The sequence below is a fragment of the Populus euphratica genome, unplaced genomic scaffold (assembly GCF_000495115.2).
Source record: "Populus euphratica unplaced genomic scaffold, PopEup_1.0 scaffold31.1, whole genome shotgun sequence".
Taxonomy (NCBI): domain Eukaryota; kingdom Viridiplantae; phylum Streptophyta; class Magnoliopsida; order Malpighiales; family Salicaceae; genus Populus; species Populus euphratica.
In genome coordinates, this window is record NW_011499850.1 from 2,869,500 (window position 1) to 2,891,906 (window position 22,407).

Below are 22,407 nucleotides of genomic sequence, written 5' to 3' on the forward strand. Positions count from 1 at the left end.
CAAACAATGGCTAATAATATACTATGAAGCGTGCTATCATTATTATAGCTAGTTTGCAGTTAGCTCTCGAGTGCTTTTCAGCTATTGATTCATAGAATAGTGCAAGGACATGAAAGCCTATGTAAATATTTTGGAAAACTGTTAGCCAAGCTTTCCTAACCTTTGTATTTCAATATAAAAAACTATCAAAACCTTATGGAGATTTCTAATCCCTTGACTCCAAAACTCGCTGGTGTCTAAGCACCAAAGACTCATGCCATTAACGCACATGACTGTCAACCATGCCTTGCTTCTTTTTTATTCCATCTAGAAAAAGGGACAACAAAGCTTAACCATTTAGTGATCATCAATAAAGGAGTTGGTTCTCGATGAAAAGTAGATGAACACATGCATGCATGAAGCAAAACACTTGCCTCACAACCACGCTCAAGTCCTTGATGAAAGAAGATCAACAAAGGCATGCAACAAGCTCAAGTAGTTCCACTGAAAGTAGAAGATAACAAATTATATCTAGATCAATCATGAAATTTCATGTAAGCAAAACACCTTTAACAGCAACCACCAGAATCCTTAAGCTCCCCACTCCTGGAGCCATTCCTGTATTATCCTTCAGTCTAATATATATAGCCATTCCTATATTATCCTACAGTCTAACATATCACTCTAAGCTTCTTTCCTTTCCATGAAAAGCTTAACACACCACTCTAAGCTTCTTTTCTTTTCCTTGTAGTTCTAACAAAACAAACCATGCTGGAATTTTGAAATGGTGTCCCCTATTCCACTACATCTCACCACATTATTGGCTTGACCATTAATTTAATAAGGGTTTAGGTTCCAGGAAAGTATCCACTTGTAGAACACATCAAATTATGGATGCATAAAAGGTAACATATTCTAAATGCAAATGCACAGGCATGGGACAACATCAACATGGTATTGCATGTGTTTGCATAAACCAGATATAGTCATCAAAGATCAGTGGCAACCATTTGAAAACAGGAAACTCACATCTTTTAATCCCAACAGCACACATAAATTAATTTTATAGAGGACAAAATACCAAGTATTTGAGCAATGCAGCCTGACAGCGTACTCAAGTTTGAATTTTATCCCATTTTCAACATCCACAATATCTTGACAGATAACAATACATCCTTTCTTTGAAATTTAATTGTTAATGCTAAACATTGACTACGCAACATTGCCTCAAGTCATAATCTCATTCTACAAACCTTGGTCTCACTTCAAAAGGGGCATATGAATTCACCAAGACATTGACCAAAAGACTGCTTCCATCTTCCTAAAGGGCCATGTCAAGCATATTTATAACCCTGCCAGAATTGATAAAATGGATCCAACGAGAGCACTATCATCACATACATTTTCTTCATCTGTTTTCGATAACCAATTTTGCTGCATGCAATCATTTGGTAGCATCAAAATAGCATGATTTCAAGTAACCATAGAACAAAATTCGAAAAAGTAAACAACACAATCATTAATAACCTTAAAACACAGAAATTCAAGTTTATTTATTTATCATATGTTCAAAATTTAGCCATCACTACATAACTAATCAGGCTAATAACTAGTAACTCTCAATGCCATCACTGTACATTTACCAAATCAATCAAAACACCCCACCAGAGATAAGATTTTAAAGAAAACCCATAGAGAAAACCTTTAAAAAGATAAAGGGTGCTCAGATTAAGTACTAGAAGTAGGCTTGAAAGTGTAAGGCTGAGGAAGCAACAACGGACCTCTCCTGGTTTCCTTGTCTTCCAACAACCTTTGCGATGTCTTGTTCCTACAGTATAGCCTATCAAAATGCTTCACCTATTAAAAAAATCAAATCATTAAAAAAAAAGCATTAAAATCGAGATTATTAACAATAACAATAATGGGAATTCATCATTTTAATCAAAGATTACCCAAGCAGGTCTACAATTCTTCTCAAACTCAGCCCTCGAGTTTTTACATTCAGCTGGATATTGAAGCCCCACGGACCCAATTTCTGTAGGTTTCTTGCCTGATTCTTTCTCCAAACAAGAAAAAAAAGCATCCCGCGCCTGATATTATTAAATGCAACAAACATCTAACCCTTTTGTTATCTTTACCAATAAAAGCAATTTTCTTGATTTTTCTATTTTAAACAAGCAAAATAAAAAAGGAAAAAGGACAGGAGAAATAGAAAGATAGGAAAGGACCTTGTAGCAAGCTTGTCTTGATTGAGAGAGGACATCTGTGTGAATTTTGTCAATATTTCTTGATGCATAGTTTTCCATAGCCATGGCTTCCAAGAACAGGCAGCAGCTGGTTTGGTTTGGTTTGCTTGGTTTCTCGGAGTTCGAGTCCAAGTACTAACCTGCTCTTGAGAAATAATCTAAGGACTGGCCCGTAAATTGACATAGGATATTGAGTCGAAGCTGTATCCAGTGAGCTGGGCTGGGATAATTTGATGAGCTGCTAAGCTCTTGAGCTGCATATCTTTTATATGCATGTGATATGGGTATGGGCTTACGCCTCAATACAGACATGTTTATGACACAGAATATTCTTTAAGCATAATGATGATATGCTCCTGTTTTCAGGCTTTTTCCAATTTATTTTTTTACATGATTTTTATTTTTAAATTAAATATAAGCATTAAATTTTTTTTATTTTTTAAAAATCTTGGCCGGCTTAAGATCCAGGTTTCTTGCATCACGAATTTGTCCTTCACGCCAAGCATAGCTTTAAATTAATGTATTCTAATTATGATTTTTTTTTTCAAATTAAATACTCACTTTCTTGATTTTTACTTTTATTTTAGATTTTTTTTGTTAAGTCATTTAGAAATTTTTAATATTATCTTTCGTTTTAATATTTAAAATTATGAACTTCAATATTTTAATTTTTATTTTTTATTTTTTTATTAAATTTTAATTTATTTTTTATTTTATCATTAAATTCATAATTTTATTTTATTTTTAATTCTCATCACTTGAGTGTGTTGGTATTTGTTTTTTACTTTTTTTTGTTCATTGTTTTTTATTCCATCTTTTTTATTATAAAGAATTGACCGATGTTATTTTTTTTAGTTTTTTTTTTTAAATACACTTACACTGCTTGAGTGTTATTTTTTAGATTTTTTTTTTAATTTCAATCTTTGATGGTGGGTTTATTGAAATTTGAGATTTATAATTTATTTTAATTTATTTTTTAATGGGGTTGTCACGTTTTTATAAACTGGATTACTTGAAACCCGAAAGATTTGGCAAGTTAAATCAGGTTACAGGGTTGGCATGTTAACTTATGTATTTTTTTAATTAATTTTTTTTTATCCTTCAATATATTGTGGAAATAAGCTTTAGAAAAAAAATTATTTGTATAAAGTTATCTTGGTTTTATTATTTGGATCATGGATTTCATGAGTTTATCCGAATTGACTTAGACCATTTTTATTTTTTTTAATTTGATCTTTTAATATTGGGTTTGCTTATCTCATAACGCGAGTTAACTGAATTTTTTTCCTTTTTATTGGTTAATTGTTTTTTTCAACTTCATCATTTAATTATTCTGATTTCATCACTAAGATCATGAATTTGACAATTTTATTTAAATTAGCTTGAATTTTTAATTTTTTTTAATTTTATACTTTAAAATTAAACTTATTAAAAATGTATATTTATATTTTAATTTAATTTGTTTACATAATTATCCCCGTTTGCTTACCCAAATTTCCAAGTCGCAAGCTAAAAAGATAACTAAGATAAAAAAAAAAAAAAAAAAAAAAAAAAAAAAAAAAAAACAGGAGTAAACAGTTAACAAATAAAGATGAGTGTGATTATAATTGTTGTTTAAAGTATTTTTTATTTAAAAAATATATTAATAATTTTTTTTTTATTTTTAAAATCAACACATTAAAACAATTTAAAAATATTAAAAATATATTAATTTAAAATAAAAAAATTAAATTTTTTGAAAAACGCTCAAACGCTGTCCCAAACACTGCCAAAGTTGCAAGTCAGAGCAGACTTCCTCCTTCCTTTTGTATTTATTTGTATTTAACCATTATTGGACGGCCTACGGAGTAGCCCTGCAGCTTTTCTGCAACATCAACTAGCCCATCGGAAAGGGGAGCAGGGAGGCATGGGTACAGGGAGGCTTGGGTACTCTCATGTCTACTCAATTTATATTCATGACGATTCCCGCCTATGAGGTAGCACATACATCCAAACATCATCAAGTCAATCGGCCATGATTTTCACTACTTTTAATATTCGCACGAATTATCAACGCATAGGAGGTCGGCACTGTCTTTTCCTATGAAATATTATTTCGATATAATTTGAAGTAAAAAAAATATTAATTTAAAATAAAAGATTCAAATTTTTTTCTTTATGTTTTGTTTCAGAAATTAGTTTTTTTTTTAATTTTTTAATTTGGTATTAATTTATTGAACCTTGAATTTTGTGATTTTTTTTAAAAGGAATATCCTAATTATGAATTAGCAAGCTAGTCTAGGTTAGCTAGGTTATTTTTTTTCAATGTTTTTTTATTTAATTTTAGTTTTTTTTACTATGTTTTTTTTTATATTTTTATTTCAATTTCATATTATGAGTTGATTCGATTTATTTTTTTTAACATTATTTTTTTTTAAATTATTTTTTTTTATCATTTCATATTTTGTTATTAAATATTGAGTTTTATAATTTTTTTATTTTTTATATCATAAATTATTTTAATTTTATTTTTTAGATACATTAAACAGAATTTGACACAGCACGCAGTGTAGCAGTTCCCACATCTCTATTATTATCTTTTTGCTTAATCGCATTCACCCATTCATCCTCGCCATATGGTTTTTCTTCCAATCGCTTTGCCACGTGTTCGTATCACTGTGGAGTCTCGTTCCTTTAGAAAAACCAAATCATTCCCTCGCGAGAGTTCTAGGTAAGTGGCAGGAACTGAATCTATCTATTACAGGACAGAAATTTAAGATATATTTTCATGAATTTTGTTGAGTAATGACAGGACCGTGATGAACGTAACAGCCAGACCTGTTATTTATTAACTTATGCCTGTTCATCTCTTTTTAATGTAGAAGGACACCATGTATTTGATGGTTTATAATAATTTAAAATGTCCTGTTAATCATAAAAAAAATTGGCTTAGGGAATCAATAGTACTTTCCCACTTTTTAAGATAATAAAATACCTCTTTCTTTGCATCATTGTTGTACTACATCAATCATTGTTACCATAATTACTGTTAAATTATAAAGTGTTAAATGGATATTTTTTTTGAAAAGTAAAATAGTTTGGTAAAATTTTTGGGAGAATAATGTAAGTTAAAAAATTATTTGGAAAATAAAACAATTTGAACACTGCTGTATTTATGAATTTTAATTTTGTTATTTTCAATTGCTTGTTTAGTCATTGAAAGTTATATATTTTATAAATTAATTAATTTTAAAAAATTCAACTCAAAATTTTATATAGATTCAATTAATAAAAGATAAGTTTCAAGAAATACTGTGATGAAAAAGAAAAAAGATAAACTAATAAAAATATAAGTTATTAGAAACATATTATATATTTATTTTTGATATATTAATGTTATTATAAATAACTTGATAAAATAATTCTAACTACATTTTAAAAAATCACCAAACAAACTTGTTATTAACCCGAACAAATCCTCTAATAGATTATAATATTAAAACCTCTAATAGATTATAATATTATTTGATGATGTTTTAATGTGTGATTAAATCTTTTTAATATTATTAAATATATCAAAAATAAAATTTTAATATATCACTAATGATCAATTTTTTCCTTTTTCTTTTCTCTTGCATAACATTAGCTTCTTTTTTATTTAATTGAAATTTTATCAAATTTTGAGTTGATTATTGTATCTATTAATTAATTTTAAGAAAACATAAATTTTAAAACAATTAATTTTTATAGGTGGTTGTATTAAAACTGTTTTATTTTACTAACACTTTTCTGGTATTATTTTCTCAAAATTTCTATTAAACTATGTGTCAGAATGACAAGATGCTCGTCTTAAATTAATACATAAAGGATGCTCTTGGTACTGAATTTCAGCTTTTTTTGGGATAAAAAAGGATTAATGCTATTCAACCTTCATTTTGTCGAGAAAAGGAGTTAAAATTGAATATCAAATAGGCTCTGCGTGCTAGTTTTAAGCCATTTAATTTCAATTTTGAGCAGTTATATTTTTTTCTAAAAATCCTAATAATTATTTTATTTCAATCTTGTCAAACATGGTAATGTGTATTTTTATTTACTTTTTTATAATTTAATTGTTTTTAATTATTAAAATTCTTATAATATTTTGAATAAGTGGACACAATTATTAGATTCTCAGAATTTGTTGTAAAATAACAAGTGCTAAAAAAGGCTTTGGTTAGCTCTTGGGATAGTGTTCAACACAAAAACAACATTTTCATAAATAAATACAAAAACTCAAAATCTAACTCTCATCTACGATGTTGATTCAGTTATGTAAAAAATTCATTGTTTTGTTCAAAAAAATATTTTCCAAGGTTATATATATTAGCTGCATTTATATCAATAATATTTACATTATACGTACAGCTATATCATATTATCGTATATATAGTTTGTGCTATAAAATGAATAACATTTTATAATATTTATTGCCTTGTATTTTTTTTTTCTTTTTTGTATCGGTAAGACTTTAGAACAAAATTTTTCATACATAGAAACCCAGATAATAAGTTAACAACGTTGGATGACAGTTAAATGTCCAGGTTTTTAGTAAGATGATTTTATTTTTGAAACAAGAAGAAGAAGATAAGGTTGGTGAATCTTCAGAATAATTTTTTTACAAGGATATTTTGATAATTATATTTTTTAATCCCCACGTATTAAATTATTGATGTTTGACTGGTCATCATTGAATATATATATATATATATATATATATTAGATCAATACTATGTGAATGCTGCGCAAATTAATTCTCTCCTAATTTTCAATGCTTTCTTAAAAATGTACATTATAATTTTTGTGTTCTTCAATTTTTCACTCAATATTTATGGTTAATTTGTTGTTATTTATTTTAATTTGATGGTCTCTAATCTATGTACTCGTTTTGCTTGATAAATTTAATTTCTTTTAAATGGACAGCTAATCTTAACGTGTTTCACTTTGTTTTTTTGCATCTCATAGGCGCGTGATGTGACATTGATTGTAATTGCAGTTTCGGTCTCACAACTATTTGTGACCTTTAATGTCGAAATTTTATAAAAAAAAGTTGCGTAGAATATTTGTAATTATAACATCTATCCGAATAACAAATCAATTCGGATTTTTTATTTTTTTAATTTAATATTTTTTTAAATTCATTTTTATTAATTATAAATTAGATATTTTAATTTTTTTTTATAAGACTATTATAATTTTATAACTCAGATCACGTGTTTTGCCAGTTAACTCAGGTATACTCAAGTTGTTTTTATCATATCTTTTTTATAGATTGAATTTTTTTTATGATTTTAGCATTTAACAATGAGTTTATTAGCAATTGAGTTTTATTAGTTGTTTGATTTACTTTTTATGAGGTTATCTTAATCTTATAACTTCGGTTAAAGACTTGGTAGGTTAGATTGAGTTGGCTTAAGTTTTTTTTATGGTTTATTTTTTATGAGATTGCCTTGGTCTCATGACCTGTGCTATAAGTTTGGTGAATTAACTCGAGTTTAATTATTTTTTTATTTTTTTTTAATTTCATTCTCTAACTTTGTGTTGATTGAGAATTATACTTTATAATTTATTTTGATCTACTTTTTACAGGGTTATCTTGATCTTATAACCTAAGTTATGGATTTAATAGGTTAACTCAGATTAACTTGAGTTGTTTTTATAGATCCATCTTTTAATTATTATTATTTTAATTTAATCATTCAACATTGTATTGATTAGAAATTAAGCTTTTTAATTTGTATTGGTTTATTTTATACGAGTTTATCACACTTTCATGGTCCAAGTTGTAGATTTGAAAGGTTAACCCGAGTAGATCTAAGCCAATCTACTGTGTTGTTATCTTTATATTTTTTAAAAAATATTTTGTCTTGGTTATTTGAGTTAAATTATGTTTTTACCGATCATCCAAGTTATTTCTGGACTTATTATGTCAATCAGGTCATATTATTCAACTCTCAACTGGTTTAATTTTTTTATACTAGAAATTAATTTGAACAATAGCATGGCACCAGCGAATAATCTAGTATGATCTAATCCATGGTTGTAAAAAATGCATTTTTTACACAACATGAAAAATACAATGTAAAATCATTTTGTAAAAATAAACCATGAAATTGTAAAATCATTGGTATTTTTTTCAAGCATAGTCCAAACATCTTAACATACATGGTTCAGGTTAAAATTCATATATAGTTTAAACAACTTAAAATATAATACAATTATTCATAACCATATACTTAATCATAATCCAAATAATATTAACAATGTCAACCCTTCATTAACACCTCTCATCATACATTACCTTCAAATAAAAAATCACATAGCAAAATCTAAATAACAACAATAATTTTTAATTTCATGGATAATAACTTATCATTCACTTCATTCAATCACTAATTTCAAATTTATCAATTTTTATTAATTATTTTTTAATAAAATCAATATGTAAACAAAAAAAATCATTAACAACTTATTTTCCAATAATCAACCACAATCATATTCATTATATTATGTTTGTTTCTTCCATATCAAGAACAAAAACAAGTTTTGTTAAAACCATGATCACATAAGTAATTTTTTTCATTTAATTCACAGACTAAAACTATCACTAACATTACAAACACTCAATTTAATTAACTCAAAGCATTTTAACATCACAAATCATACTCATAATACATCCAAACAATTAAACCAATCAAACAAGTTTGTTACTCATGAATCTAAACACAATGTTCAATTAAACTACAAATCAAACATAAAAATACGGTTAACATGTTGGTGTTTGGGATCTTGAAAATCTACTTCAATGATGGGGGAGGAGGTCATCGAAATAATTAGAAGTTAGCGGCGACAATGGAGGCACATCAATTTCACTCGTAAGAGAACCACTATAATTGTTGACACATTTTCCCATATACTAGTGAGGTATGGAGATGCATTAAAAACTCTATGCTAACCTTTTCTCCTTATACTAATATCAATGATGTAATGCACTATCATCGAAGATGGGAGATCAAAAAAGTTTAAGTCTCAAACTTTTCTCTCTCTGCTTGTAACTAAATCTTCTCTTTTTTCTTTTTCTTAATTATTAAAAGACCTTCATGATATGTATTTAGTAGCTTCTAAGATTGTTAGAGAATATAAGATTGTGTGTGTTTCAAAAGAGATATTCTTTATTTGGAGAGAGGGACCTTTTTGTTTGCTTTTCTTTTTGAATATATAAAGAAGATAAGATTGGAGAATTGAGAAGAAGACTCGAGTTTTGTGAAACACACTTATTTTTTGTAATGAAATAGGGCAACATTGCATTTCCAATGAAAATATAAAACTGACATTAAGTTTATCGATTTTATCGGGTTAGAATGATTTCAATTTAATTTTATCTTTTTGAGTTTTCAAAGTGATTTTACACAACAAGTATACTGGCTCGTGAAATTACATAATTTTACAAGTTAACTTGTAATTTTTAAAACCTTGATCTAATTCAAATCTACATTCAATGTATGGGCAAAGAGCTAGTTTGGTTTAATATTTGCCATTATTAAAAAAAATAAAAATTAATTTTAAAAATATTATATAGTAATTAAGGAGGTATACTCATTTCTTTGCTAACATGGATTACATTTACCTGGATTTGAAAAGAAAAATTAACATTTTTTTATACACAAAACGGCTAAAAACATACCGCATTATCATTGAATAAAAATATGTGTCTATTATATAACAGAATATGTCAGCTAAACATAAAATTGTTAGTTTTATTGGCCGATGCATTCAACCATGACTATAATTAACCAGTAGAGTATAAATGTAATTAGCTCCATGCCGATTTAAAATTTTTAAAATTATTTTATATTTTAAAAAATATTTAATGAATATTTTTTATATAAATTTTTAATCACCTTGACATTGACACGGTAACATGAAAAATAAAAATTTCTATAGAAAATTATTTTAATTATATTTTTAATTTTAAAAGCGGTTAAAAGTCACCATTGTCTACAACACAAGCAGGAAATTTCTTCCATCAATCTAATCCATTATATTTAAAGTACCGAAAATTCAATTGTGCTGTAGTGAGTTAATTGGTTTATCCCTAATTTACTCGAGGACCGAGCAAGTCATGTCAAAACAAAACACCCTATTTTTTTTAATCTCGACGACCCTCTCCCTCTGGATCTCTCCCTCTCCCTCTCTCTCTCTCTCTCTCAAGCTCCTCATTGAACCCCACCCCAAGTGAACTTCAAAGGGTGGTGTGACAAAAAGTACTGTTTTTGCTGCATTGAGTGGAGCAAGAAAATAAAGAAGAAAAGAGGAAGGCGAGGGTTTCTCCTTTGCTGGTTGAGCAAACCCTAGCTAGCTTGTTTATGGTGCAGCAAAATTCTCTTGGTATCCAATGTATACGGGTGGGGATTGGTTACAGTACTTCAGGTGTGCTGCTGTGGTTTCAGATCTGAGTACTCACAAAGAGTACTTAATTTTGCCAGTTTAATTCATCAGTTTCCTAGTTGAGAAAGAGGGTCACGAGAGAAAGACTGACAGAAGAGAGTGAGCACACACGAAAGCTAATTGTATGAAAGCATACCATTGCAGGGTGTGTGCTCACTTCTCTTCTGTCAGCTTACATTTGCCAGTGTTTCCTCGTGCACCCCCACTACCCCTCCATTCAGTTCTTTCCTGTTCCTTTAAGTTAATCTCCACTTGGAAGTGATCGTTCTTATCTTCTAGAACCATGCGCTTCCTCTCTCTCTCTCTCTCTCTGCAGCTTTTTATATCACCACACACTCACACACTTGTTTGCTTTGTGTATCCAAAACCAAATGTCTTTCTCCCCTCAGTTATGAGTCAATGGGCAGCTGAGGAGCTACTGGTACATAAAGTAACCCCAAGCGCAGGCTTGACACATCATCCATAAAAATCTCTGCTCCCATATGACAAATCTTTCTTTTCTTTTAGGCAATGGTTTTATTTTATAATATTCGACTGCTGCTTTAGAGTCCAGACTTGTCAAAATGGAACGAAGTTTTTGGTAAAGATGATTTCGAAATATCAGAAGGTTATAGCTTTTTTCTTTTTCTTCTTTAAGAAAAGGATTTTCCTTTACAATCTTCATCCACTTGTGTGATTATATGTATTCTTATGTACTTCAAAAAAATTAAAAAAATTAGTGTTGGTGTTTGAAAGCGTGGCTTTTCATGGTCCTCTAGGAGAGGACGATTTGTGCTCTTTGGAGTACTTGTTTACTATTCAAAATTTAACGGAAAACTGTATTTTGGAATCTCAAAACTCTCCTGCCTTTCTTCCCTCTTTAATCCTTCGTGTTTTTCTTGGAAGCCATGCAGGGTAACAGAAGGAATAAGGGTTATGTTTGGTTACTATTATCTCTTAATCTGGGTCTGATTATGTTTTTTCTCTCTCTTAAACTTCCTAATCAATTTTTTTCTGTTTTTAGTGATGTTTAACCTAACTAATCGATGCAGTTTTTTCTCGCTTTAATTTTGGGTAACCTGGACTGGGGATTTTTGGTACCTAGAACTTGTGTGTGCTTGCAGCAGGAGAAAAGGGAGCGTCCTGAAAATGGGTCAACGAGGCTGCCTTTTTTCTTTCCTCTTCTGGGCAGATATGCACTATTTTGCTGCCATGAGGTAAGTAATTTCATGAATGGAAATTTCCATTTACAGTGGCTAGTAATTAATTTTTACCAGATGATTTTTCTTGATCTTTATTTTGCTTCCTTACATGGAAGATCTTTCTCATTTGCCAAGTCCTTTGCTTTTATTATTTTAAGTAGTAAATCACCCACTGTTGTTTTCACAGCACCTGTTTGGTTTTAAGGGGGCAACGGACGGCTTCTGTTTCCTCCACTCAGGTAACATTCCTTTTCTCTTACATGCTAGTTTTTACTTTCTTGATGCACGTAGCAGTGTTGTTTCTTCTGATTTTATGTGTTTTCCTTAGTGATTTTTTTTGTTAGATTTGGAAATGATCTGTCTCTATTTGCTTCTTTTGGGGTTTTGGGGTTCGTTGACTGCAAATTAGTTGCTTTAAAGGAAGATATGTGAGCATTATAGTAGGGTTAAGAAACTGTTTCAGCATAAAAATTAACTGGAAAGAGGATTCCTCTTTAATCTAGATCTGTGATGTTTTAATGACAATTCATGAAGGCAGTCCCGCTATATAATCTCTAAATGAAGTAATAGATAGTTTGGTATTATTAATTTTATGCTTCATAATGATTAATTTACAATCCACATCCTGAGTAAATTAATGGTATGTTCATGGGTTTTTGTTTGTGGATTAACTAGTGGATCAAAGACTTTGTTTAGTCATCATATGGTCCTTCTTGAAGATTTGATGTTCTATAGTTTGGCTGTCTATACTTGACATACTTTTCCTGTTACAATAATCTTAATGATTTTGTTGTCCCTTCTAGTCGTGCAGTGAAAGGAACTCAAGTGTGCTAATTACTCTTCAAGATTCCTCTCTATAGGATTCCTGACTAGTATTGTCCTTGAACAGATGCTATATTCCATAACTGGACTTATTTCCTTCTGCAGTAATTCCATAACCAAGACATGAGTTCTTGTAGGATTTGATATTTCCTACTAATTGATGATAGAGACCCAATTAAGAAAAAGAAACTAAGTAGATCGATTAGACATCCAATGATCTGTCTTGCAATGGATGTGCGCGGGCTAACGGCATGAATAGTGAATGATGTTAACTAATACTAGCGCTGTTTTTTGTTTTGGGCCAGCTGGCGTGTGATAGGGCGAAAGGACCACAGGTGTAGATTTTGAGCAAGTTGACTTGATAACACTCGAAATAATGAAAGTTACGAAGGGTTTCAGATTAGAATTTAGGTTTCACAGGTACTGTATTAATGAATTTGATAGCAGTTGATTGATTTGGTCGTTGGGCATGATATTCTCACATCGAGATACAACCAGGAGTAGTGTTTGTTTTTGTTCATATAGTAAATTGTGTTCATAAACCATGAGAGGAGAACGAATTCTATGAATACGGGCTACAAAATATTATAGCATTACCATAATCTCTGTCAAGTGCATCAGTGTAGTTCTTTATTATCTTCTTTGATCTTATATGCCACTGATCTGATGCCTTTTGTTTTGAAAACAAAGCTGGGTTAAGATAAAAAGATTGATTGTTGATGTTCTTCTATCATAATATCAAACCAAATTCATTCTTCAATGAATTGTGAGCCCAAATCTTATTTTTAGATATCATCTATGCTGAATTACATCTCATCCCTAGTTTTTCTTGTTGATTGAGCTTGTTCGAGTAGCTGAAGTTTTGAATCACATGATAATTTCTGAAGTTAAGCAGATTCATAATCAGGTTCCAGATCTCTGTGTTTCAGGTTCCTGTTAGATACCTTAGGTTTATTTCATTTGACTGAGTCTACATACCTATGCATTGATTGTAACTTGGTAACAATCAGTCGATTCATTATACTCCCCATTGAGTTATGCAGTTATCGTGAAACAGAAATTCTTTGAAGCATTTTCACTTTATTTATGTTGTGACATAGGGTTCTAATTTGTAAATCAGGGAAAGGCACGCAGTTTTCCTATTTAAAGAGGTTTTATCGTGCATTGTTTTTGGAATTAGCAAGTCATCCAAGATTAATATTAGGCTTCTTGTAGAAGTCCACTTCAGTGGTAGGGCTTGTACTCAACCTTCTTAAAGAGGTTTTATCATGGCTTTCTTTCTGTATTTTTACAGTCATTCAAGATTAACACTAGGCTTCTCCTCGAAGTTTCCTGCAGTTATCCATTGCATAAGCAATCTAAGTGATTTTAGATTGGGGAATTAGCTCCAATCATCCTTATATTGTATACTTAATCTCTAATCTATTCTACAAGTCTAATTGATTTTATCCTGTACTTGAATACACGGTTATTCTTCAACCTCTCATTTAATAACATTTCTCAATTAAAGTCACGAAAATACCCTCATGTCATAAACTCAAACCTAGCATAATTCATGGAAAAAAAAAACCATGAAAAAGAAAGGATTTTAACACCACTTTGATAATTTTTTTTTTAATTTAACTTTTTAATAAATAGGGTAAGCTTTGAGTTTCTCAAGTGAGATTATTTTCTTGTAAGAATAGATTGAAAATTAAGGGCATGTTTGGGAACATGGTTGAAACTGTGTTTTTTTAAAATTTATTTTTTTTGCTATTTTTTTGTGTTTTCAAATCATTTTGATATGCTAATTTAAAAAATAATTTTTAAAAAATAAAAAATATTATTTTGATATATTTTTATACAAAAAACACTTTAAACCGCAACCGTTATCGCAATCCCAAATAGACCACAAACTATTTTGTTAAAACTAAAATTGTGTTTAGATGGAGTGTGGTCATTGCATTGGGTTTTAAGTTTACTTCCTTTTAATTTTCTGGTTTGTGCATAGAATCCAACACATTTGAATTTCCTCATCTATTGTGAATGCTGTAAAGTTTGTGTGATAGTAAATATAACATGACTGAGAAATTGAGTAGCAACCTTTTTAATGCATCCCTTTCATGATCATAATACATGTTAGATATGTAGATCCTATTTTTATTTTTTATTTTTTTTAGTTTTAATTTATATTTAGTTTAACTTAACAAAACTCTGCCTGATTAATATAAACCCTAGACTGAGTACTATCGAGATGATTTAAAAATTGAGATGTGTTATCGTCTATTTTTCAGTTTATATTCTTCTAATGATTCTTTTTTTCTCTTTTTATAATCCCAAAGTTTGGTTGTTTTAGTTTCTTATGCCACTTTTAATTCCATCCATCCAAAAAGAGTAGGTAATTGTTCATTTCGTGTTATAGTAGAAAGGTCAATGGATCAAGAACATTTCCTCCCTTATGTCTAAAAATTTAGATGGCATGAAATTCTAACGCGATGTATAATATGAACAAAAACTATAGTTCTTAAGCTCCAAGGTTATAGACTTAAGCTCTAGAGAAATTTCAAGAATAAACTCTGAAATTGTATAAAAGCTTGAACAATCTAAATTTGAATGTTCTCAAAATAAACTAGACATCCATGTTTATATTAGTTAGACTGAAAATCCTTATAGGAAATAATTCCTATTATAACTAAAATCCTTTGTAGAAAAGGATTCCTAATTAAAGCTTAACTTACTAATAGAATCAATTTTGCATTAGGATTCATAACTAATAAAATATTAATTAAATTAAAAGTGCTAATTTAAATAGAAAAAAGAATCCAAATACAAAAAGTTAAATAAAGATAACCTTGCACAGTAATTTATAGACCTTATTTCAAGGCCTTCTCGATCTTTTATCATCATTAACTTTAATCTAGCATGTAACATGACCTTCAGAATTTTTAGTCAAAATTTTAGTTCGATTTAGTGACCGGATTAAAAATTATGCTGGTTTTCCCAAACTGCATCTTAAATTTTTCTTAAACTCCTCAAAACTAAAAAATCTTAACAATTAACATTATTATGCCAAGAATAATGAAGAAAGTTTTGAGCATCAATTCCCTATACTTTTAAAAAACTCACCCTAAAATTATTTGTCAAGAATTGGACTCTTCTACTTTAAAGGAACAAATACTTTGAATATAACATTATACCCCACATATTCATGAAGTAGCATATCTTTAACCTATGAACTTCAAAATTTATTTTGTGATGTGTATATGCAAAAGAAAAATTCAAACTTAATGTTATACTTTACTTGTAGTTCTTTTATTCATTATTTTACTTCAAACTTGACCTCTTCATCTTTTATGGCTTTGATACTTCAACCTTTATATCTAAAAAAACTTCCAAGATATATAATCTTTCATATTATCTTTAAAGGAATTATTAGAAATAATCGTATCCTTATGTTCTTGTTTGCAAGATCTTGAGAATCACTACAGAATACTAATTTAGGGACTTTCTTGATTTGTTCTTCGTCATTAATAGATGAAACATCAAGAAGTAGAATAATACTTGTAGTAATGTTGTTGTCATTGTTGTGATGTTGAAGATGTCTATTTTGAAGAGACGACATCGCTTTGCTATTTTAAAAAGTTGAACAAAAAAAATTAATAACAATTTAATTGCTTATGTACCAATATAATTCCCTTCATAATCATCTTGTATAAACTTCAAAATTAATGATTTATCAAATCTTGCCAAAAACAATTAAAGGCATACAATACGAGTTTTGTATTCTAGAAATTCAAACCACCATTTTCATAATAAAGTTTGCATGCTACAAGTCCTCCTTTTTTATGATAAGGAATCTCATTAAAATAAAAATAAGCTTCCAACTCTATTAACTAGTTAATAATTTTTTTTGTTTTGAAACTCTTCCATCATAGAAAGGAATCAAATCAAATTCAAAAATAAGTTGGGGGTTCGGCTTGTCTCAAGTTTAGTCTTCAGACAAGTTTCTCTTTTCACGATCATTGTTGGTGTAACCAATTAGCCAAGGTAGATTTGTTATGACTTGCTCCAAACAATTCATTCTCAATTCATGAGCTACTGCAAAATGATCTAGTTTTTTCTCTTGAGCTCACACAAGACCTTGAATAGCCTCCACTCCTGCATTATATAGTGTGGATAGAAACTAGAGTTCTTAAACCCTAAGCTTATATAACTAAGCTATAGAGAAATTTAAAGAATAAACTTTGGAATTTTACAAAAATCTAAATAATCTGAATCTGAATGTTCTCAAAATAAATTAAACATATCTATTTATATTAGTTAGACCTAATATCAAAAAGGATTCCTAATTAAAACTTATATAACTAATAAAATTAAATTAAATTAAAAATACTAAACTAAATGGAAAAAAATTCAAATACAACAAGGTAAATAAAGACAATCCTATAAAGTAACTTATGAGTCTTATTTGAAAGTCCTTTCTATATTCGATCATTATGATATCTTAACCCAATAAAAAACAAGACCTACAAAAGTTTTTGTTAAAATTCCCGTTCAACTCAGCAGTCAGATTGAAAGTTAAGTTTTTTTAACTAAATTACATCTTAAACTCTTTTCAAAACTTAGAAAATTTTAACTGTTAAAGAAATAATATATTAAATATTATTATGCCAAGAATAAAGAAGAAAGTTCCGCAGCCACATTTACAATGCACCAGATAAAAATTTGAATTAAATCTTAGAAATAATTGTCTTGAGCTTGTTTGGATATTGATGCATTGGGTTTTCATCATTTTTCTGTATGAACAAATTTTCTTAATCAAACTACGCTGGCTCGGGATAGAATAGAAATAATTTCAACACTTTCAGCTAGATAGAACAAGGGTCGATGTTTGCTGGAAAGCATATATAAAATAGGATGTTGAGTTGAAATCTGGATTTATGACCGTTGGGATTAAGCTTCTTCCTTTTTTTATATATGCTTTGTTTCCCTCTATAACACAGCTTTGTTTCTTCCTTTTTTTGATCAGATCACTATTTCCCAAAGATGCATTTACTTGAACAATTCTTCATCTTACTAATATCTTGGGGGCAATGAACAAAGCATCTCTTTAATTTGTGTTCATTTCTATGGCATGTATTTACAGGTTTCCTATTAGAGAAGGAGAATAGGATTATTACACTAGTGACTGAATAGGTCGGTAATGCATATTTGTGCTTCTGTACTAATATTGATCAGTCATTGGAGCTCAGCAGAACAAAAAATGTTGAACTTGTGTATCCAAAAATGTGTACTTGGTGATTAATGTCTAGGCTGGTCTATCATGTTCTTAACATGATCGTGGCAGTTGAAGGGATTGTCATTTCTTTTTTCCCTCAATTTTTGTGGAAAATAGAGGATTAAAAAACGAGTTTGGGATGATAGAAGAAATTTTGTTGTCTTGAGGAGGATTTCCAGAACTCGCGTAATTATTTTCCGTGTCTGTGAATGTGTTATTGCTGCAAGGAAGCTACCTATTCAAAATATTGATAATCCTACTAACTTGACACTTGGATTTTGTCTGAGGCTCCTTCCTTCCAAGACCATATTTTGCTGAATCTGGTATCTATATTTTTGTTTTTGTTTGCAAGTTTTGCTTTATCTCCCCAAGCTTTCTTATTGGTAATTTTCTGGTGGCTTACGGACACCTTTTAGCTTCTGGCTTTTTGCTGTGTTTGGGTGGTTTGTATGAACTTTTGAAAGTACACATAACTTTTACTCAACCAAGACAATGTCATTGTTTGTGAAGCAACTGTGAAAGACGTAAGATTTTAAGGGGTGGTTTTCAAATTTATTATCATTTATGTTGATCCGATTGAAAATATAACGGTCTTTTGTTGCTGATATGAATTTGTAATCATTTTATCGTCGAGGAACAACAACAACCAAGTCTCAATTCCAAATAATTGTCGAGGAATACAATTTCTAAATTTTTAGATGATTTTTTTTCCAATTTATTGTGATTATTGGCATTGTTGTCTCTGATATTCAGCTAGTTCGTCTTGAAAAACACAACACACTGTTGTTGGAGATCTATAAGAAATTGGATTTAAAATTTATCTAATTTTGTAGGAATAGATAATTTTTTGTAGAATAAGGTGCTATGCACAACCTTGTTTCTTGCTGTTTGAATGAAATATTTATTGTCTATTGTATTCGATTCTGCGTTGATTGTTTTATGTTTTAAAAGATCCTAATTTAAAGAAGTTTGTTGTCTTCTGCTATTTGAGGTGGTTTAGGCAATGAAAAGGTTAAAATTAATCTGGTTCGTTAAGACATGCCCTTAATGAATCGAGTCCATAGGGGACTTTGAGCCCACTCCATCCTGTTGCTTTTGGAGATCTTTATTTGTTCTTGCAGTAACTACCATTAAACGCAGAATAAAGGATGAGTTATGGAGTACAAAATATGCTATATCAAACTTGCACATGCTCAAAACATACAAGGATTGGCTTGTGTTTATTGTTTTTTAAATGATACTCTTGTTCTTTATATCAACTTTCACACTTCACTAACCTTCAACTGCAATGAGTTTTCGTTCAGGAATTCAATGGAAGAAGAAACTGTGAGCTTGATTTCAAATGGAGAAACATCTGTAGTTGAAGAATTTTCAGATTCAAATAGCAGCACTCATCCTTTCCCAGCAAGCAAGCGTGCAGGTCTGGCAGTAATATCAGCGCTTCAAAATTCAAAGGGGTTGTGCCACTGCCAAATGGTCACTGGGGTTGTCAAACATATGCCAACCACCAGCGGATTTGGCTTGGAACCTTTAAATCTGAAAAGGAGGCAGCTATGGCTTATGATAGTGCAGCAATAAAACTCCGGAGTGGCGATTCCCGGAGAAATTCCCCAGTAACTGATGTAACTGTTGAAGAGTCAAAATTTCAAACTTATTTCAGTACTGAAGTCGTGCTTAATATGATAAAGGATGGCACCTACCAATGCAAGTTTGCTAATTTCACAAGGACATGCTCCCAAAGTGTTGAGACTGAACTTAGCCTTAAGCTTATGATTCCACAGAGCTATCAAGGCCTAACATGCAAACAACTGTTTCAAAAGGAGCTAACACCAAGTGATGTTGGTAAACTAAATAGGATTGTCATCCCTAAGAAATTCGCTATCAAGTACTTCCCACATATTTCTGAAAGTGCTGAAGAAGTTGAGGCAGCTGACAAAATGGACGGTGTGATGCTTGCTTTCTGTGACAAGTCTATGAAGTTGTGGAAATTTCGGTATTGTTATTGGAAGAGCAGTCAGAGTTATGTCTTCACAAGGGGTTGGAACCGATTCGTGAAGGAGAAAAAGTTGAAGGCAAATGACACCATTTCTTTCAGTTTATGTGAGAGAGGAGAAATGGTAGATTCTGCTGCTCAAACATTCAATATGATTGATGTGAACAACCATGAAAACAGCAGTAGAATCGCAGAGTTGTCCAGCCAAAGCATTGCGTCTAAAGTAGAGCTGCAGCTTCACCTAGGCCCACGCATCGCCCGTGATAGCACTGTCAGGAAGAAAGAGAGAATGAGGGGCGCAAACAAGAGAAAGCAAAATGCTGAGAAATCGGGCTTTAAACTCTTTGGCATACAAATTATCTGAAATGGCATGATTTCTTAGGTTCTCTCTTCTTCCTTTCAGTGTGTTACAAAGTACGTACTGATGGCCCAGCTTTTTATTTGAGTTATTTTAATTATCACAGATTACCCTGTATGGAACTCCAAAATGGCAGGGATGCTAACATTTCGGCCAAAATTTTAGTGCATGGCCAAATCATGGATGAAAGCAGTTATCGCCATTACAATTTACAAACAGGGAAGAAAACAATGTGTGGTGTTCTTCTCCCACGACACATTGTGAGGAGCTGATGCTGAAGGTATATATCATGTTTCTTGCTTTCAGTTCCTTTGTATGGGTGACAAACAAGGTGATCTCATTGGTTGGTCTTTTTTGTCCTTTTATCTGGTGGGAGACTCTTCCATTGCTGTGATGTACATTTTTCTTAGACTGTTAATGTAGTAGTTAGATTAGGGGTTTTTTATTATTGTGGAAGCGGCGTGGCCGCCGCGCCGATGTTATTGCCAAACGGTTTATAAAAGAACCGGGGTTTTAAGATGGTGCCTTGAAGCACCTCCTCACTTTCTTTGTTCACCGTTGAAAATGGTCGTAGCCTCCAAACTACCACTCTCAAATCTTAAATCCCCATACCCTAAGTTTTCAAGAATGGCATCACCAACACTAACAGTGGTGAGGGCGACTGATCGGCTGGAGAAGAGGAGACCACCGGCCAACATCGTTAACGTAGTCGTTGGATCCTATCGGCGGATTCTGTTGATGATGGTGCCGACAACACTACCACTAGAAAATCTTGATTTCATTCCTCTTTACCCTAACCCTCTTCGCCTTACCTTTTGTCCCCTCCTACTCCATTCCTCTCTTTCGGCGAATTAGGGTTTCAAGTATTGAAACGTGGAGGCAAATGGAAAAACAAATTGAATCATCAATTCCAATTCATAATGAAATCCCTCAATTAGGCTTTGCAATCTTCCTCTTCCCCTCCCCCTCCATCCTGATCAAACGGTCCAGTATGACAACAACCATCTTCATCAAGAGCTCCTAAACCAGTTTGATTTGAAGGAGCAGTTTCCAAATTCGAACGATTCTCATGAAGAGGAGGAGGAGGAGGATGGGAGGGGGGGGGGATTTCAAGAGTGAAGAGAATGATCAAAAGAGTGAAAATTTTCATGAGAACGATAGCAGTGAGAAGGTAGGTGATGGTTTGGATGAGAGAAGTAATGGCAATGTGAATCATGATAAAAGGTATATCATCAGTATCATGTGAGACCTGAAGCAAAGGATCGTGCCTTTTACATGAATACTGGAACCTACAAATTTGGAACAAATTGCAAGTTTAATCATCCTATAAGAAGGAAAGATCAGGCACAACTTCTTCTTCTTCTTGAGTTATTATTTAGGTTTGTGTTTTCACGTGTGTATATTTTGTTGGTGTAAATCTAGTGTTTTTAGACAAGGACGCCATAAACAATTCCTCAAACGACCAAATTTCTTTTTGTTTTTTTGGTTTGCAGGACACTCACTAATCCAGTGGACCTCCTCGTGTGCTTGCGTGCAATCAAGAACAACGCTTTTCAAGCATCTGAATCTCCAGTTGTGATTACCTTAGTAAGACCACCCACCTGCAAATCTTCAAGCCAAGGTTGCAAAGGTGAGAGTGAACTTATGCCCTGGATTTTTATTATGAACATGATTTTGACTGCACTCTTGCGTGAGCAAAATCAATTTGCCTGTCGATGGTCACTAAAACAGGAGGAGGCATGCTGTACTGTCCAAAGATTGATCAATTACAAGAATTTCGATTTCTATGGTCATTGAAGAAAAATGTTACGATTTTGACCAAACCACCAAATGAGCATCTTGAAACTCAAAGCAGTAAGTTTGCCGAAAGGTGTAAAATAGTTGAAAAAAATGATTTTACCGAGTTAATTAAACTAACATGTGATTCTGTATATACAATAAAAATAATTTCATAACAAAGAAACAGAATAAAAGAAGAAGTTCAGGAATTATTAATTTAATATCAAATAATAAAATTAAAAAATAATATATTTTTAAAAAAGACTTAAACAAAAAGATGAATTTAAACCATATTAATCTTTAAAACCGGTTCAGGTCATGAAGTTATG

At 31.0% G+C, this 22,407-nt stretch overlaps 1 protein-coding gene and 1 pseudogene across 3 annotated transcripts; one reads left to right on the top strand and one right to left on the bottom strand.

The window, feature by feature from the left end:
- Positions 1-962: 962 nt before the first annotated feature.
- On the bottom strand, positions 963-2,431 carry LOC105121165 (cytochrome c oxidase assembly factor 6-like). 3 transcript variants are annotated; one of them, XM_011019714.1, is made up of 4 exons: positions 2,208-2,429; positions 1,932-2,069; positions 1,761-1,836; positions 963-1,331 (listed from the first exon to the last, which is right to left on the bottom strand). In XM_011019714.1, the coding sequence occupies exons 1-4, from the start codon at positions 2,289-2,291 to the stop codon at positions 1,324-1,326; spliced, it is 306 nt and encodes a 101-aa protein (XP_011018016.1). In that variant the 5' UTR covers positions 2,292-2,429; the 3' UTR covers positions 963-1,323. The 3 variants fall into 3 exon arrangements, with proteins under 3 accessions (XP_011018016.1, XP_011018015.1, XP_011018014.1); XM_011019713.1 differs by having other exon boundaries at positions 1,322-1,413; positions 2,208-2,431; XM_011019712.1 differs by lacking the exon at positions 963-1,331 and having other exon boundaries at positions 1,501-1,836; positions 2,208-2,426.
- A 7,896-nt stretch (positions 2,432-10,327) lies between these two features.
- Positions 10,328-22,084, top strand: LOC105121166 (AP2/ERF and B3 domain-containing transcription factor At1g50680-like; annotated as a pseudogene).
- The last annotated feature ends 323 nt before the right edge of the window (positions 22,085-22,407 follow it).